Raw genomic sequence first — 19982 nt, 5'->3', positions numbered from 1 at the left:
AGGGCATCTGCCTTGCACACGCTAACCTATGATGGACTGCAATTCCATCCCCCAGTGTCCCATATGGTCCTCCAAGCCAGGAGCAATTTCTGAGCACATAGCCAGGAGTAACCCCTGAGCGTCACCGGGTGTGGCCCAAAAACCAAAAAAAAAAAAAAAAAAAAGACAGATTTATATTATGGGACCTTGCAAATTCTGAGAAAATACATGGTGAATGCCAAATTGCCATGTACAAAAGGTAAATTTAGTTAGACATCAGAAGAGAAAAGAGAACTCCTTAAAAACTAGAGCTTGCTGATGATGACAGAGGATCACTGGGGCCTTGACTTTGAAGAAAGGTGAGGTTGGGCAAAGGAACCATTTATACAGATGGCAGCGTTAGGGGGAGCTTTAACTAATAACAAACTTCTAAAAAACACTAGGAAATTGAACATGCTGAACTTGCTTGCCCACCAGCTTCTTTTTTGATTGGGGTTTTTTAAAAAACTGCTTTGCTTTTTCATTAATTTTGGAAAAAAATGCATTTCCAGGCGTTGTAGCTGTCCTTTTCTGTGGAATCACACAAGCTCATTACACCTTCAACAATCTGTCTGTGGAATCAAGAAGTCGAACCAAGCAGGTAAGAAGGAACCCAGATTCCTGCCAATACCAGGGAGAGACCTGCAAGCTTCACAGCTTCCTTCCCCTTTCCACACAGCTCTTTGAGGTGTTACACTTTCTGGCTGAAAACTTCATCTTCTCCTACATGGGTTTGGCACTGTTTACATTCCAGAAGCACGTCTTCAGCCCAGTTTTCATCATTGGAGCTTTCGTATCCTTTTTTTGTTTCCATAATTCTCTATATGAGATGTGACTACTTCTGAAAATATGAGAATATTACTATTACTAATATTTCTTTTTTGGATGGGGACCATTAAGTACTAGCTCTTAGAGTTCTTATAGTAAGCAAAAGAAGGTACATACATATAGTTCATAAAGGTAACCTGTAACATGTCTCTGATGTAAAGAATCGCTATTCTAAGGTGGTCATTTTCTTGTCAGCTGATGTTTCTGTTACACTGATGCCTGGTAAGTTTATTTTCTAAAGCACCCTTCTTAGCAGTTCTAAAGACGCAGCCATATAAGTCTCCAGATATTTTTCTTGTGATTTTCCTTCCCCTAGAGCCCAGCTACTATCTGCTTCTCTCAACTCAGAATTATTTTATGAATTCCAATCTAGAAAGTTCACCATTTTGAAGACTGTTGCTCTTTCTCACGTTGTTTAGAGAAGTGAGTAGTGAAGAGAATAATCCATAGTTATATCACTCAACCAATATAGATCCCAGTGGAAATACTGTCTCTCTCCCTCTCACAAGGAATGGAGGACAAAAGGAAAAACTAATTCAGTTTACTAATACCATAGTTTCTTTATTTGTAAACACATATTTTAGAAGAGAAACACTAATTAGGTGAGTTTTCTTTTATCAAAAGAGAAAGATTTCAAATGACTACTGGTCTGGCAGCTGAAGGTTTTGATTATTTGGCCTAGTCTTCTTATTATATTTTGTTCTGGTTTTGGGGTCATAGCTGATGATGCTCAGGGATGACTCCTGGCTCTGCATTTAAGAATTACTCTTGATGGTGTTGGAAGAAAATAAATGATGCTGGGGATTGAAACTGAATTGAACCCAGGTCAGCCACATGCAAGGCAAGCTCCCTACCCACTATATTATTACTCCAGCCCCTTTGACCTACTCATTTAATTAAGGTGAATTTTTGTGGGTCTGGGAACTATTGCAGTACCACTACACTGAACCTGGATTTCAAAATTCTGAGTAGAAGTCCCCTGGTTGATTGGGCATTAACACTGGGGGTGGGTGATTAAGTGCCACACTGATGGTGCTCAGGACTTACTCTTAACTCTGTACTGAAGGATAATTCCTAGCGCAAATCAGGAAACCATGTAGTAATGTGGATCAAGTCCAGATTGGCTTGTGTAAGCAGCTGCCCTACCTGCTGTGCAATATCTCTAGTCCCTGGGCATTCACTCATGCCTTTTCTATTGCCACTTAAGTATTATTGGGTGTTTGGCTGCAGACAAAATGGACTCCTCTTTTGGTCTTTTTCTTTATTGTGCAGGAATAACCATTATTCACCAGGCCACTAGATGATGAAGGCTACATGCCATGTCAGAACCTTTCCAGTTAGAGTAGATTTTAGCTTCATCAAGGTTCATTTCTTGACTTTACACAATACAGAATACCAGTGAGAAGACTATGAGTTCAGTGTTTTTATTCTTGTTGTTTGTTTTGGGTCACAACCGGTCACACTCAGGGGTTACTCCTGGCTCTGCACTCAGAAATCGCTCCTGGCAAGCTCGGGTGACCCTATGGGATGCCATAATTCGAACCACCATCTGTCCTGGATAGGCTGCATGCAAGGCAAATGCCCTACCGCTGTGCTATCTCTCCTGCCCTTTATTCTTGATCAAGAATGCATGTCATTTTTGTGGGGGAGGCACACCCGGTGAAGCTCAGGGGTTACTCCTGGCTATGCACTCAGAAATCGCTCCTGGCTCGGGGGACCATATGGGACGCCGGGGATCGAACCCAGGTCCACCCTAGATCAGCTGCAAACGCCCTAGATCAGCTGCAAACGCCCTACAGCTGTGCTATCTCTCCTGCCCAAGAACGCATGTCATTTTGATTTGCATTCCTAGCACAACATCCTGTGGAGATAGTGGGAGCACAGCTTTTGATTATAGATGAGGACCCTGGTCCTGGCAGACAGATGAAGGGCCCATCCTCTGGGAATCTTAAGGACATCTGCATAACCTCTTGTATAGGAGTTATTTTAAAAGCACTACCTGTTACCTCCTGTTCAAAACAAAACTCCCAAAGGGAAGAAACATAGTCGGTTCTTAGCTACAGCTGTGGCAGCTGATTATTGGCTAAAACGGAAGCACCCTGTTCCTCTGCCTCCCACATGGTTTCTTCCTGTGAACAGCTCAGGGTGCATCTCTGTTGGGCTTTGTTCTAAAATTAGCAAGTGAGAGGTGACTGGTTTCCTTGAATTCTTTGATTTTTACAGTGGAGTTCCTCTTCCACGCCCCTTTTCCATTTCTTTGTATATCTCCTAAACATATCTTAAATCACTTAAGTTGAAAAAGATCTCCCCAGGTTTATTCTTGAAAGAAATATGAGGGTGGCTCAGATTTCTGTTCCCCTCCCACTTAAGTTCAGAGTCTTCCTGGTCATTCATGCTCCTGATTCTTACTTTCAACTAACACCTACACATTTAGTTCAGTTCACTAATGCCTTAGTCAAATTCTCTAGGTAGTTTTAATCAGAGGTTAGTGACTATTTTTTTACCTTGACAATTTTTTAATTTTTATTTTGATCATAGTGGCTTACTTATCTGTCACATTAGTATTTTAGGTAGATATTAACATTGAATCAGGGGAATACCCACCACCAAATTTGTCCTTCCCCCCTTCCCCGTTCCCTTTCTGCAACCCATATCCCCCACCATCACTGGCCAGGCTGCTAGAGTAGGTGGTCCCCTCTTTGTCTAGCTTATTATCAGTGATCATACATCTGTTTGGTACTGGTGCCCTCCTGGTGACTATTTTTTTATGTAATTTTTCTTACCCTAGAGCTCAGCCACTGCTCCTTTCAACACAGACTTCCTGTATGGGTACTATAGAATATTCCTCACAGTATTTTAAGATATATTAGAGATATGATGAAACCCAGTTAATGAAATAAAGATATTCAAACAATATATTTAACAGACCAGAAAATATTTCAAGGATCCGATAGGTAGGGATGTGGTCTAATTGAATTCCACTTATTATTGAGATTTGTTTGGAGGGAAACTCTATAGCTTGGATGTTCTTGTACAGCTTTATGGTTCATAATGAGGCATCACATCATTTCTAAAAGCCTATGCTCATCTAGAGAGCTTGCCATTCTAGAAAACTTGTTATGCCCTTAACCTCCATTTGATGGTCAGGTTGCCATCTTCCTGGGCAGAGCTGCGCATATCTACCCACTCTCCTTCTTCCTCAACTTGGGCAGAAGGCATAAGATTGGCTGGAATTTTCAACACATGATGATGTTTTCAGGTAAAGAAGAATAAATATAAAGAAATTAGATTTATTCAACAGGCTATGTTAGTATGATTAAGATATAATTAATAAATCTCATAAAAAGTTAGAAAATCAGTGTTTAGGTTTCTCTTTTGTATTTTCTGGTGTACTTAGTAGACAGATGCATGATACTATTAAAGTAATGTATATTTTTCAAGCCAACAATCAAACATGAACATTATCCTCTAAAGTCTTTTTATTTTTTAATTCTGTCACCCAGAGACCTGGTGTGATATATTTGATTCTTTGTTTTGTTTTGTTTTTGGTAAATGTTCACAGCCTTTAATTTCCCAGACCTAAAATTAGAAGGAAAAATAGGTTTTTGCTAAAGAATATACACCAAGTCATTCAAACCCTGAGCTGTGGTAAGTTTTTCCTAAAATAATGACATTGAACAAATTAGTCACGGCCTCTCCCAACAAGAACTCATAGCAAAAGAAAAAAAGTTACATATATGGTAGGAAGAAGAACCCAGGCTGAGAGATCATAGTTATGCCAAACTGGAAGATGATTGCTGTGATAGTTCTGCTTAATTTATACTGTGTCCCAGAGAGAGGAAGACAAAAAGAAACAAAGAACAGGATAGAAACATGTGGAGATAAAAAGGAGACAGCAATTGACCTTAGTAGCACTGTACTGAAGATATGCAGTGAAGGTGTCAAACTATGTAGGTGAGACAACACTGCAGTGCAGAGGGAGGAGATTGTGGGACAAAAGGCCAAGGAGACCCTTAAAAGTACCTCTATTGTATGAATGAAAGATTTGGCAAGTCTGTGCAAGAAGCATAGTCACTGCTATGCCTTGATTCTTGGGGACCCCAGAAGAACATACTGAAATCTTATCAACAAACACAGCTTGGTCTGGTACTCACTTGCACCTGAATTTAAATATATAGTCTACTAGGATGGTCTTATTTCATAATGACAAATATATGTTTTGCATCCTATTTTTATAAAGCCATAAATTTAGTTCTAGGATGTGGAATAGACATAGACCAGTCCTGTGAAGGATCTCATAGTCCACTAGGTAGAAGTAGGTGTGCAGAAATCAAACTTTCTCTGAAGAGAGGGTGGCCAATTGCAACAAAGAAATGTGGAATAAATATGGACAGAAAACCCAGTGCTATCTTCAGAAAAGGGGAGAGAAATAGAATGTTATGAGGTGGCAGGTTTAAAATACAAGAAAGCATGAACATGCATGGCTTTTTCAGGAAAGGAAAGCAGTCTCATGTTTAAATATGAAGCATGTCATAATGCAAAAAAATGCAGTAAAGTTGGAACATTTATGTTGTTTAAATTAACCTGTTTGGCTGGCTGTAGCCAATTTCTAGACCCCTTTGCTAGAGTATGTTTCTGAGGGTCTGAGGTGGGCTTTGAGAATTTGTATTTTTAGAGAGTTAACAGCTTCTATTGCTGCTCTACTCCCCTTGTTAGGAACTACTGCTGTTTTATTTAGAACAGTGGTTCCCAAAATGGAATGTACTGTCCTCTTTAGGTAACCACATGGATGATGTGGGCAGGGTTAATACTACCACTACGAGTGGTAGTAATTTTGTTGTTCATTCAGTTAAAGAATTAGATTTGGGGGGCAGGGGAGGGGCATAGTTATTTTTTTTTCTGAATGGGGGCTTTAGACTAAATTTGGAAACATCTACTCTAGCCCAGCATTTCTCAACTAGAGGCATTTATAAATCCTGTGGACCCCAGGATTTTTCATTAGGCCATAGTTGAAAATGTGGGGGCATAGGAAGAAAATAAAGTTAGGAGCCCAACATTGGAACAATGATTGAGAAACAAAAGTCTAAACCATGGAGACCTTCCAGTTCTGTACAAGTGTTTGGGCTTTCCCAAGAACATATGGGAAACATTAGAAGTTTTCAAGAAGGTCATTAATAAGATCCTCCTTATATATTAGGAATATGCTTCAGAAAAGAGAAAGATTAATGAGGAGACTTCTGTCATAGAGCCAGAATATGGAGTGAATAAAGACATGAATAGAGTGAATACATGGGCCAGAGTGGTGGCGCTAGAGGTAAGGCTTATGCCTTGCAGCAGTAGCCTAGGATGGACTACAGTTCAATCCCCTGGCATCCCATATGGTCTCCTCAAGCCAGGAGTGATTTCTGAGCGCATAGCCAGGAGTAACCCCTGAGTGTCAACGGTTGTGCCACCCACCCCCCAAAAAGAGTGAATTTAGACATGGAATACACAATGGAAATGCTGCAGCTATAAAAAAGATGAAAGATTGCAATTTGCTGTAATATGGATGGAACTGGATGGTATCATGTTACGGGAAATAGTCAGAGATAATACTAGATTATCTTACTCTTCTGTAGTATATAGAGGAACAAAACGGAATAGATGACATTGAATGATAAAACGCTTGGCCTTGTATTACAAAGCTAAGATTACCAAGCAGTGAAACCAGTTACTGGAGTGGAGATAGAGACAGGCTATCAGGGAAGTTTCTTGGGTATGTTAATGGTCCTGAAAATGCAGTAACTATGTACATCAGAGTCAAAAAAGGAACACTATTGTTACTGTTACCTAAACTAAACAACAAAACCAAACTACTTGGACATGTTCAATATCTTCTGTACTCAGAGACTAAGAGTACTGATGCTCTTCAGAGATACCAAAAATGGTTTTTGGAGCTGGAAAGGAAGTACAGTAGGTAAGGTAATTGCCTTGCCCACGGCTAATCTGGGATCAGTCTCCATCTGACACCACAGTGGTTCCCTCAAATCCTGCCAGGACTGACCGTTGAACACAGAGCTAGGAGTAAGCCCTGACCATCGCCTGGTGTGGTGCACCCCCCAAAAATTTTCTGCATGAGAACCATTGAGTGTTGAAATTAATTCTTTGATGCTACAAAATATCTGAGCATTCACTATCATATTGTTCAAAATATTCACCAAATAAAGTAAATTAAAACATAATAAAATAAAGATATGTGTAGTCCACATTGTCTTTTTCTGTTCCCAAGCTTTCTTCATTGAGATAATATACATTTTTAGAGGTTTAAATAGTAATCAGTGGAAGGCCAACCATAGGGTGAGCTAATTGTGTATAAATATTATTTTCCAAGGATAGATTAATAAAGTCACTTTTGGTCTGTGTGTGTGTGTCTGTGTGTGTGTGTGACTTGGGTTACTTCTCTAGAGAAATGTAACAAAGCTCTCAGATAAAAGGAATTGCAAAAGTCATGGAAAAGATGGGAAAACATACAAACAGTTGCAATAGATAGTAACTATTCAGTCTCTCTTTATTTTTGTGGCTTTGCATCACACCCAGCAGCGCTCAGAGGTTACTCCTGGCTTTACATTCAGAAATCGCTCCTGGCAGGCTCGGGGGACCATAAGGGATGCCGGGATTCGAACCACCGTCCTTCTGCATGCAAGGCAAATGCCTTACCTCCATGCTATCTTTCTGGCCTCTCAGTCTCTCTTATAACACCCACAATGATACTCTGGGTTTATACTTTATAGAGAATACTTTATAAAGGATTTTATACTTTAATGAGTTAAGGAACATAGTTTTAGTATTTAATGTAGGACCATCTATGAGCATGGTCTGGGGGAGAAACAAAAGAGGTGAGAGAGAAACTTTACAATATTAAAACCTGGGTAATTAGTCATAACATCCATGAATGGCTCCACAAACTATAGCCCTTGCATCAAATTGTGTCTATGGCCTGTTTTCTAATACTCTTGAATGCAAGAATTATGTACCGATGAGTATTTCCAAACTGTGTGATGGTCAATAACACTAACTTTGAAGTCCAATTAATCAAATTAATAGTAGACTTATATCCTGAGAGAGTATACTATTTTAGTATTCTTATATTTGATCAATAGAATTTTATGGGAATTTGTTTTCTCTCTTTAAAATTCTCATTTCTTTATGTTGTTTTTCCTCTCTTCTCTAAGTATCTGTATAAGTAGCCTTGATTTTGCCTCAAAGTCTAAAATATTTAATAGTTAATCTTCTGAAAGATGTTGCTAACCTCTCTGTATGCTATGTTATATTGTATTATTCTCATTGTAGCTTCCCCTTTTGCTAAGGAAATGCTAAGCAGTTTTGTGGTTCCTGCTATACAAACCACAAATATGTGTTTGATGTTCTTAATTGGAATGTTTAAATCGATTATGAAAGTGTAGTCTTTGGATCATATGGATAAATATCTTATGGCTTTATTAATTATTTTTTACCATATGTCACGACAAAAATTTATTTTAGTAAGAAAAGAGTGTTCTTGTTCTCAAATATATTAGGTAGTACAGTGGTTTATCTCGTTGCATTTGGGCATTTTGCAGTAGCAGGCTTCAAGGAAAAGCAAATTATATTCTTTCAAGTTCTTTCTGAGAAAAGCCACTTGATTGCTGAATGCTAAGTGGGTTCACTGCTAATAGCCCCAAGGGGAACTAAGGAATAAAATGACACAATGTTCTTTTAACTGAGAGATCTTCTTTTTGGTCACTGTAGGCCTCAGGGGAGCGATGGCATTTGCACTGGCCATCCGGGACACAGAATCCTACGCTCGACAGATGATGTTCACAACAACCCTCCTCATTGTCTTCTTCACTGTCTGGGTCATTGGTGGAGGTACAACACCCATGTTGTCATGGCTGAATATCAGGTCAGTTTGAAACCAGGATTACTTTTGTGTCTGACTGGATCACATGCTCATGCAGGGTATGTTATAACATTGTGTATAGAGTATCTTTACAGTTTTGTTTTGTAATGGGGAAGGTTTTGGAATAAAAATGAAAAATTGACATTTTAGATTTTCCAGGAGGAAAAATGATGTTATTAACATGTTTTGGTATAAAACAGGAATTCAGAACACCTGGACCTTTCGAATTCAAAATGTCCTAAAGCTTAAGAAGACAGAGGTTATGACAGTGTGTGGGATTTTATGTTCCTTTGCAATCATACTAAAGGCCTTAAAATAAATTAACCAACTAAGAAAGTAAAAAGAGCCATTCAAGTTTCTGGGTTGCATAAAAGAGGTGATATTTCCTGTGTAATCCTCATTTGTTGCAGCCTCATGGAAACCCCTGTGCTTGTGGTTTTATAGCTGTGTCTGTCAGGCTGGAGAGATACAGGCCTAAGTGCTTTAAAAGAGAATTTGAATTCCAAAATGTGCTTGGAATATCAGCATCTCACAGTAAAAGAAATTGTCAAGAGACCAGGTACCTAATTCTGCTGTCAGTTCAAATAAATTCATTGGGGCTTGGGGAGTGGGGTTTTGCTCAGTGAGTAGGCTCTGGTGGATTTCTCTAGCTCATCAGAGGCGCTTTTGCCCAGCCTCTGTTTCAGCTAAACAGGAGGTGAAAGTGTTTGGAGAGTCTTGGGCTGTGTGTGTGTGTGTGTGTGTGTGTGTGTGTGTGTGTGTGTGTGTGTGTGTGTGTGTGTGTGTCTACAGGAGATTTCTCCAACAAGCAACAAGGTGGAGAGAGGCTTGGGCAGTGTGTGTTTGTGTGTGTGTATGTGTGTGTGTGTGTGTGTGTGCGTGCGTGCGTGCGCGCGTGCGTGTGTGCGTGTGTGCGTGTGTGCGTGTGTCCAGAGGAGATTTCTCCAACAAGCCACAAAGTGGCGATGGTTTTTCTGTTTCTCTGCTGGCTTTCAATTTGTGTTCTCTTAGAGGGGGTAAAGTCAGTCTTGGATTCAGAAATAATATGGGTATTTGTGAAAATAGTCTCCTCCAGGCAGTACTTTTGTATTAATGGTAGACAGGTATTCCAGGTCTTGGACCTTGCCAAATCTAGATGAGTCAGTTTATAGAGGTTTCCCAGTAAAAAAAACCTGTTGTAGTTTGCACTTGAGCTAGATAGTCCAGATGCCCTGTATATTTAAAACAATCCTAATAGTATTCCTATAAGAGGACTACTGCTATTATCTTCACTTTAGAGTTTAGTAAATTGAAGTCCTGAGAAATAACTTGTGTAAAGGAATCAAGTTTCAAGTGGACAAACTAAGACATGAGCTTCGATGGTTTACTATAGATTTCACATTATCAAATACTATGCTATACTATGTTATGGCATTTGTATGTCAGACAGTTGTTTTATGATGTCAAGTTTGGATGGCTAGAATGTCATCTGGTATGAATCTGAGGAGTGCGGTTAAGGAAAATAATTTATCCATGGAAAAATACCTTAAAAAGTAAGTTTATAGGTTTATCCATTATCATTATTATTACTATTATTTACTTATTTACTGTGGTTTTTCAATTTTATACATAAAATGGTACAGTTTTTCTTCGATGTGGCAGAAACAGAGAAAGAAAGGGAGTTTTTCCTGAATTGCTTTCAGTGACCTCTGAGATTACATTCTGTTCTTATTTTATTCCCTTTTTAAAACCTTTTTAATTTAGTCATCATGAAATTACAAAGTTATTGATAACCAGTCTATTTCCCTCCACCAATACCTCCTACTTCCCCATTTGCCTCCCACCTGACAGTCTGTTTGTATAAGAGTTGTTTTTTAAATCTGTATTTATTTTTTTATTTTCTGGTTTTTGAGTCACATGTGACAATGCTCCTGACTACACTCTTTTTGCCTCTTGAATTTGTAGAGATCCCAAGGGTGGGGGAAGTTCTCTGTTATTACCTCCCTCACTACTTGTTCTCCCCCCACCCTTTTTTGGTTTTCTTCCCCTTCTGGAATTCCTGTAATTCAGAGATTATTTCTCTTGTCTTTGTTCATTAAGTACCTTACATTTTCTTCCAGGGTTTTTTTCTCTCCTTTTTTTTTTCACTCCTGTCACACCCCACTCAGAAGAGGCACACACCACAAGGTAGAGTGCCCTCCTGAGAAAGAAATTATATGCCAAAAAGGCCCGCAAAAAGCAGTCAAAATCACTTGACCCTTTGCGTGGATTGTTTGGACATTAATTTCATAAGTGGCTGTAACTATTTCTCTCTTTATTTTTAACCTATATTAGAAATCAGGCCTTAGTAAATTCTTTCTAACTAGAACAGCAATCAATCCAGCCAAAAGTCTCCCATTTAATAGCTCCCTGTAAGTTTTGCTACCTTGGCGCCTAAATTCAGGCCTTTCCATAAACTTAGCTCATAATAAAGTAATTTTCATTTTTTCCCCAAAACTCTGAAACATTCCTCACATTCCAACTCCCCTGTAATTACGTTTTTCTTCTGTTTTACCCAAAGCAAAGGGAACCCAAAACTAGCTGCTTTTTTCACCTTCAGTTTCAACTCTTTTACATGCTAATTTAAGCCAGGGTCTTTCCTTTCTTTCCCAGCCTCTTTGATGTTTAGAATTTGCATCTGCCTTCCAAGTCTCTAACCTTTAAAAACAGCTAGCTCAAAAAATAAATTTGTCTTTCGTTTCTGCTAACGAAAGTCCCCATGCAATCTGCGTGGTTTCATTCATTTCTACAACATATTTTCCGTCGTTCGCCGTCTGTGTACCCACTTTCTCCCCGTGGGATTTTTCCCGAAACTCCACGAAGGATCTGTTTGCAGGCGCTGGCGTCTTGCGAACAGGTTTGGCCCGCAACAACTCCTTTATCAGAGCTGGCTTGTAATTTATCTTCAAGTTTGTCTATTCGATTCTCTACCTGTGTAATTCTACTATATGGCTTGCTAACATGCTTTTTAGTTCCTTCAGTTCCTTTTGTATGGATTCTCTCACCTAATAGAGTTCTTCTTTGAGTTGGTTGAAGCGTTCATCTATAGGTTTCTTAATTTCGCAGGCTAGTGACTCCTTGATGTCCATTGCTAATGATAAGTATTGATTTTAGGTACTCATCTATAAGGTTCAGGCATTTGAGTGAACTTGGAGATTTGCCAGAATTTCTCTCCATATCCCTTACAGTAGATGTCTTCTTTAGCTTCCCCATTGAACTTTGCTTTTAGTGGTTTGGGGTGCTTTTAGTAGTTTGGTTCTACGGCTGTTGAATAAGTGCTCAATCCAATCTGGCTGGCCCCAAAGGGCAGGTGAACAGTGAAGGCACTCGCATAAGGCATTTTGTCAATTTTCTAATTGGAATTTTAAGTGATTTTTTGCTGTTATTTTTATTAGTATTGTCAGAAATATAGTTTATAAAACTTCATCATCTGTATGTAGCTTGTCTTTTATCCTTTGGTACAGTGTGTCACAGAACAGAAGTTTTATTTTGATGGCATGCAATTTATTTTATTTTTCTTTTAAAGATCAAGCTTTTTAGTATGTGCCCAAGGACACATAATCTAAAAGTTTTTGTCTGAAATACTTTTTGAGTTAATGTTTTCATAAGATAGCCATCAGGTTATACTGGAGGTTGGATTTTATTATTTTATTTGCCTCTGGCCTTCTAGTTCCAACACAGTTTGTTTAAAGTTTACTTTAAGTTCTCCGTTATCCCAGCAGAGCTATATGGTTCTTTTTGAAGCTGACTGTAGATAAATGAGACCCTTTCTATTATGCTCCATTGATTCATGACCCTTCTAAAGTACTATAGTATCCTTATAGTGCTACAAAAAGCCTCTGTGACAAAGAGAGCAAGACCTTCCATTTTATTTTTCTTTATGGAAAAAATGTCATAACTTTTCTAGTCCCTTTTCAAGTATAGTTTATGTACTTTATCTCTGTATAAAATCAATCTTACTTGGTTTGTAAGACTAAAAATCTTGAAACAGTAGTCTGCCAGTCCATGAACATACCACATTTCTCCATTTATTTATATCTTTAATTTCTTTCATCAGTATTTTATGGGTTTCTGTATAAAATATTAAATGCAATTTATAGACCTGTATATTATTATTTATTTTCTTTTTAAAACAGTTATAAATGTTACTTAAATTTTTATTTATTTTGGGTGGGGGGCACCCAGTGAGGCTCAGGGGTTACTCCTGGCTATGCACTCAGAAATCGTTGCTGACTTGGAGGACCATATGGGATGCTGGAGTATCGAACCTTGATCAGTCTTAGTCTAGCACTGGCAAGATAGACGCCTTATTGCTCCATGCCACTGCTCCAGCCCTTATCTTAAATTTTGGATTCCATCTATTCTTTCCCAGGATATAGAAATGCAGTTGAGTTTATATTTTAACTTGGAATCCTGTAACTTTACTGCAGTTTGTGTCACTTATTTATTCTAAGGGGATTTTTTTGGCTTATGGATTTCGGGGGATTTTTTTGGTTTGTTTATGGGTCATAACCAGCAGAACTCAAGGGTTATTTCTGGCTCTATGCTCAGAAATTATTTCTAGCAGGCTCAAGGACTATATGGGATGCCCTATCTGTTGTGCAGTCACCAAGGCCCCAGTTTTATTGGATTTGGGGGGAGGGTTTGGGCCACACCCAGTGATGCTCAGGGGTTACTCCTGGCTATGTTCTCAGAAATTTCTCCTGGCTTGAAGGACCATATGAGATGCTGGAAGATTGAACAGTGGTCCGTCCTAGGTCAGCTGTGTGTAAGGCAAACACACTACCACTGTGCCACCGCTCCAGCCCCCTTTATTGGATTTTTTTATTTTCTTTTCCCTTTTTGTTGTTGTTTTTGTTATTTTGGGGGGTATACCCCACAGAACTCAAAGATTACTCCTGGCTCTGTGCTCAGAAATCTCTCCTGGCAGGCTCGGGGGACCATATGGGATGCTAGAGATTGAATGCAGGTCCGTCCTGGGTCGGCTGCATGCAAGGTAAACACACTACTGCTGTGCTACCTCTCCACCCCCTATTTTTCTTTTCTTACTCTTGTTTGTTGGGCCACAACAAGCAGTGTTCATGGCTTACTCTTTTTATCTGCACACAGGGATCGCTTGTAGTGGTCTCAATGGACTACACAGGAAACTGGGGATTGAACCTAGGTTGTGAAATACACTATCTACTATACTGTTGTACCATATTTGGGATTTTCTATTTAGACCATTATATTATTTAAAATAAAGATAATTTTATTTCTTCATTTCCAACCACTATACCTGTTTCTCCCTTTCTTGACTTATTTTGTTTCAAATGGGCATCCTTTTCTTGTTTCCCTTTGTAAGAAGAAAACATTGCATTTTTAATCAATAATTACTAATGTTAGTCATAGAATTTTTGTAGAAGTTCAATAAATTGAAGGACTTTCCATCTATTACTAGTGTTTTGAGTGATTTTATTTTGTTTTTATTTTGTTTGTTTGTTTTTGGGCCACACCTGATGGTATACAGGGCTCTACACTCAGAGATCAATCCTGGTAGGTTCAGGAGGGCATACAAACTGCTGGGATAGAACTTATATTGATCATGTGAAGGCAAACAGCCTTCTCTCTACTACTGCTCTGGCACCAAAGTTTTCTGCGAGTTTTTATCATGAATAGATGGTAAATTTTATCAGATGCCATTTCTGGATCTACTAATATCATCAAAAGAGTGATTGTCCCTGATTTATTCCTGGTGTTAGTAAATAATTGGTAAATTATTTCACTCCTGCTAGAGGTTTATCCATTTTATAGGTTTTTTAAAAAGATATAATTTTTTATTTTGTTGATTTTCTGTATTTGTCACTTTTATTTTACCACACCTGGTGGTGCTCAGGGGTTACTCCTAGCAGTGCTCAAGGTATCAAACCTGGGTTGGCCATATGCAAGACAAATGCCCTACCTGTTGTACTATTACTTTGACCCTTGTATTTTTCGCTTCTATCTTTACTTCTTTTTTATGTCGATCTCTCTCTGGACAGTATACCATATTTTTTTGTATCGTAAGTTGTAACACCACCACCACCCCCTGACCCAGAGATGGGGGAACATGTCTGTGTGTCTTATGGAGTGAATGGCACCTGGAGCTGAGGTTTGAGTGCAGGAGAGGGGAGCATATAATAGTCTCTTGACATCTGCAATGTTACATCCCCTTTTTTATGCAGGCATCCCATATAGTACGAGCAATCAGGTTAATGCACTTTCACTGTCACACATAAAGCTTTCATTTATTTGATAAGTGCTGCGACTTTTTATATTAACAAAAATAGTATTCAAAATGTTCTTTTTTAAATTTTTTGGGCCATACCCATTGCTGCTCAGGGGTTACTCCTGGCTACGTGCTCAGAAATCACTCCTGGCTCAGGGGACCATATGGGATACCGGGAATTGAACCCAGGTTCATCCCGGGCCAACCTCGTGCAAGGCAAATGCTCTACCGCTGTGCTATCACTCTGGCCCCTGGTTGGTTTCTTTGTTTTTTTTTTTTGTTTCTTTGTTTTTATGTAAAAAAGTTAGGTAAATGTATTGAATCAGCTGTTGACTGGCATATTGTAAAATATACTTCAGCCTTGCAGGCTGGTTGTTCCCAGCCACCATTTCCTGATGGTGTCTTGAGTTGCACCATTTGCAAGTCTTCTGGTCAGGTGTGTCTTATGTGAAAAATATGGTATATAGCAAAACGTGCTATTGTTGAAAAATACATATGGTATCAGCCTATCGCATCTTCCAAATGTGTATAAATAATAATTAAGTAAAAGTAGAAACTGACATTTACAGAGATTATTACATCAAAAGAAATTTCCTCTGAAATTAGGTAGTGAGACAAAATTGGTCTTTCTGACTTGTGGCTTTTGTTTTTAGTTGTCATTAGTCATTTCTTTAAACCAGATTCTGATTCTAAATTGATTTAGAATCCTCCCAGAGCTCAGTATAGTTTTGTGTGTTTTTGTTACTACCTTTGTGAACTCTTAAGACAAACACCTATTTGCTCTTTACCTCTCTAGCTGCTGCCAGGATTTGATGAGCTTGCTTTGATGAGGTGGCTGTTCAGAAGGGAAGCACAGTCTAGAATTCAGTTCCATAATAAATGACTATGAGTTAGCCATCATTTTTCAATGGCTAAATTCAAGTGTGTTTATGAAATAAAAGAGAATATGACCACAAATCCAAAGCTAGTCACTTTCTTTTATAGATATCCAACTTAGCTTTATTAATTGGTATTTTGTAATTGATATATTTTTTTTTTTTGGTTTTTGGGCCACACCCGTTTGACGCTCAGGGGTTACTCCTGGCTATGCGCTCAGAAATCGCCCCTGACTTGGGGGGACCATATGGGACACCGGAGGATCGAACCGCGGTCCTTCCTTGGCTAGCGCTTGCAAGGCAGACACCTTACCTCTAGCGCCACCTTCCCGGCCCGATATTTTAAGACATAATGGCGGGGCCAGTGGGGTGGCACTAGAGGTAAGGTGTCTGCCTTGCAAGCGTTAGCCAAGGAAGGACCGCAATTTGATCCCCCGGCTTCCCATATGGTCCCCCAAGCCAGGAGCGACTTCTGAGCGCTTAGCCAGGAGTAACCCCTGAGCATCAAATGGGTGTGACCTGAAAAACCAAAAAAAGATATAATGGCAAAATGTTCAACTTGTTTTCTCTTAATGTACTAATGATATCATATTATCCGTAGTTCTTCTGATGATTGTTATTCACAAAGGCTATAATATTTCAGCTTAAAAATAAAGAACCAAATAGTTATTTCACCAGATGAGTTTCATACATCCTGAGCTCATTTTGGCAACATTTAGTCTTCTTAGAGATGCCAGCTTCAAGTGACTCATGCATGAAATACACACATAGGAAATGAAGATGATGATATTAAGTAGAAAGTTCTATACCACATTTATCCTCATGCCTCAGAATGAAGTAATACAATTAACCAAGGACAAATAAGTACACTAATAAGTATAATTCTATTAGACAAAATTTGTGAATAAGCTCCTTGAAAGCAGGTTAAGTAGTAAAAACTGGGAGAAACTTTGAGCTCTTTATGTTACTTCAATTGTAAATAGATCTTTTGAAAGAACTTAAGGATCAAATTTTAGGCTGAAACAGTAAAATGGTAGGTAGGGCGTTTGCCTTGCACTCAGCTGACTAGGTTCCAGGTTTGATCCCCAGCATCCCATATGGTTTCCCTGAGCACACCAGGAGTTATTCCTGAGTTAAGAGCAAGAAATCCCCTGAGCAGTGCTGGGTATGCCCCACCTCCACAAAAAATAGACTGTCTTGTGAAGAGAAGTCTCTGAAGTCTAAGAAACAGGACTGCCATCTTGTTCTAACATTGCCTTCTTTCGTGGCCTCAGACAACTTATATAACCCTTTGAATCAATTTCTCACAAATTAAATGGGTGATGATACTAATGTGAGGGGGAAATGTAGTAACAAGTAAGTATGGTAAAGATTTCTTTCATCAGATGAGCCATTTGTCACATGGTGTGCATTCAGTATATTTTGGGTTGCTTCAAGTGGGTAAAGGGGAGTTAACTTGTATGTTATAGAGGCCAAGGCGTCCAAAAATGTAGTGCTATGGTTGTGAAACAGTTCTCTTAATATGGTGGTGATGCTGAAATATTCTATGAACACTATTGTAAGTATTAAGGAAGGTAAAAATGAACCTCCATCAACCCCAAGGCTACAAGATAAAGATATTAGCAGAAATTGGATTCATGACCTTTCGATTGAACCTATGTATAGTGTGGTTAATTTGCCAAAGAAGGGAAAGGCCAGCTTTTTCTTCTTAAATCCAGTTGTTTTCAGTAAATATGGTATCTTTTGCTTTTTCAGTTAAATATGCGTAAAATGTTTATGAATAATCCCAATATCATTTAATGACTATATATATTCTAGTGTTATAGGAATTTTGGTATTGACTTTTATATTTTGCTTTAGCCTGAAACAGATGAATTCCTGAAAATTGGTATAAATTCATTTTTCATCAAGTTGCATGTATTCCTTGGATTTCATTATGGTATAGTTTGAGATTATTTTTATTCCTAATTCATCTTCATTTGACCTAGGATCCTAATAGTGGTTGCTTTAAATTTATATATAGCAGCCCATCTGCCTGTCTGAGTTTTAGGTAAAGGCAACAGTTTTGGACAAGGTATTGATTAATGTTTAAAATAGAACAGCCTATTCTCTGATGGCCTTAGACCAGCTTGTGTGCCCAGAATGCCTGGAACTCCTGTAGTCCCTGTCACATTTACATTCCCTTCTTCTGCTGCTCAGAGTTGGCATCGAGGAACCCTCCGAAGAGGACCAGAATGGACAGCGCTGGCAGTACTTCAGGTGACAGAAGGACATCCTAGATATAAATTAACCAGGCCTGGCTTTTTCCTTCCTAACCTGAACTGTTTCTCTTTATGCTGTTTGGTTTTTTATTTTTCTCTCTGTGTGAATCAACCTTCTGCCACTTTTAGCGGAACAGCAGGAGGTTAGGTCTAGTCTAATTATTATTTCTCGCCTTTCTCTGAGTTCATTATTGTGTCAATGTTCCTAAGGTTGTCTTCTTTCCTCAAATTTTGTGAAATATATTTTCCTCACAGAGTCAGCTGGCAAAAACCTCTTCCTTGTACAATGGGGCCCCTTTTCTGAGCACTAATACTTTGTCCATAAAATCCAGATTGCAATTTAGAAAAGGAAACTTTAGCTCATACAGGGAACTAGAATTTTATATTTTAGCCATGATTTGGGTATTGTTGCATCTTCATTAGTCACTGTTACAATTTTTTAGGTATTTAATATAGACATAATAGGTATAGAGTACAGTGTGTGTAGTATGTTTATAAGTATGTACTAGTACCTTATTAAGGTGAATCAGAAAATATAAAACACAAGATAATTTTAATCTAAGTATTTCTAATGGCTCCTAATAAATTTTGTTTCTTGGTGCTAATCCAAGTTTGTGATTTGGTTATGCTTAACTGGGCAATCAAAGTAAATATCTTCTTCTTATCTTTATCTTTATTTAACAAGCATTTGTCCTGCTCTGATTCTGGGTGCTGTTAGAAAAATCAAGTGTAAATTGGGCTTGAATATTGTTCTTGTCATTTTGAAAGTTATTTTACTATGAAGTCAATGGTGACAGCAGTGATACCTTTCATGGGACATATATTTTGTGGCTGTCCTCAGGTTATGAATTGATACTAACATAATGCATAAAAGTGTATATCAATTTAATGCATAAACTTAATTAAAATTTTCAGCTTACAATTGTTTTCTATTTAAAGTACACAGGCTAAAATTATAGTATTGTATGTAGGGCTCTTGCCTTGCACACTGCCAACCCAGGGTTCGATCCCTGGCATCTCATATGATGCCGAGTCCACCAGGAATAATTCCTGAGCATAGATCCAGGAGTAACCCCTAAGACTGAGCATTGCTGAGTGTATCCCAAAAACTAAAAACTAAAATAAATAAAGTACATACCCACATATGTTCATTTTAAGAGACCTAATTTTACAGGTCAGACAACTTGTAAAAGAAATCCTTTCCTTTGAAATATCCTTTCAGAGAAAGGCCCTTTAGACAACTAAAAATTATTAGACTTTGGGCACATGAAAGACTTCAGATTATGATTTGGTGGTCCAGGTTTATTACTCAGGGTCATTATTTTGATTTTGGGCCACACCCAGCAGTGCTCAGGGGTTTCTTCTGGATCTGTGCTCAGAAATTGCTCCTGGCAGGCTTGAGGAGCCATATGGGATGCAAGGGATTGAACCTGGGTTGGCTGTGTGCAAAGCAAACACGCTACCCCTGTACTCAGACCCTGGCTGTTCATATTTTTTGAAAACTTAGCATCAAGCTGAATTTCTAAAATTTATGAGATTCCCTAGTATTATATATGGTAGTTCATCAGAGTGTTTGTGAATGATTCATTACCTAAAGAGAAATGATTCATTTTTTATTTTTCCAGTCCAATATAAGCACATCTGTTTGATTGCTTATATTATATTTGTTTTGAGAAGATTCTCCCTACTACCACCCTTGTTTTGGTTTCTTAATACATTGAGATTTGGGCTTTCTTGTTGTTTGTTTGTTTTTTGTTATCTAGGGAGTTGAGTATAGTATAGCAGGTAGGGCAGTTGCTTTTCACAAAGCTGACCTG

The 19982-nt window shown here is 38.5% G+C and overlaps 1 protein-coding gene across 2 annotated transcripts in view; it reads left to right on the top strand.

Annotated features, from left to right (window-relative positions):
• The window catches only part of SLC9A7 (solute carrier family 9 member A7), a 175565-nt gene that overhangs the window by 126548 nt on the left and 29035 nt on the right, over window positions 1–19982 (top strand). The window contains exons 9-13 of one of the 2 annotated variants that reach the window (XM_049767225.1): window positions 531–619; window positions 698–811; window positions 3994–4105; window positions 8614–8767; window positions 18104–18163. In XM_049767225.1, the coding sequence (XP_049623182.1) occupies window positions 531–619; window positions 698–811; window positions 3994–4105; window positions 8614–8767; window positions 18104–18163 (529 nt within the window). The remainder of the gene's footprint in view (window positions 1–530; window positions 620–697; window positions 812–3993; window positions 4106–8613; window positions 8768–18103; window positions 18164–19982) is intronic. The other variant, XM_049767224.1, reaches the window with a different exon arrangement.

Source organism: Suncus etruscus, chromosome X, assembly GCF_024139225.1.
Source record: "Suncus etruscus isolate mSunEtr1 chromosome X, mSunEtr1.pri.cur, whole genome shotgun sequence".
NCBI lineage: Eukaryota > Metazoa > Chordata > Mammalia > Eulipotyphla > Soricidae > Suncus > Suncus etruscus.
The sequence above is the reverse complement of the archived record's forward strand: the minus strand, read 5'-3'. Positions and strand labels throughout refer to the sequence as shown.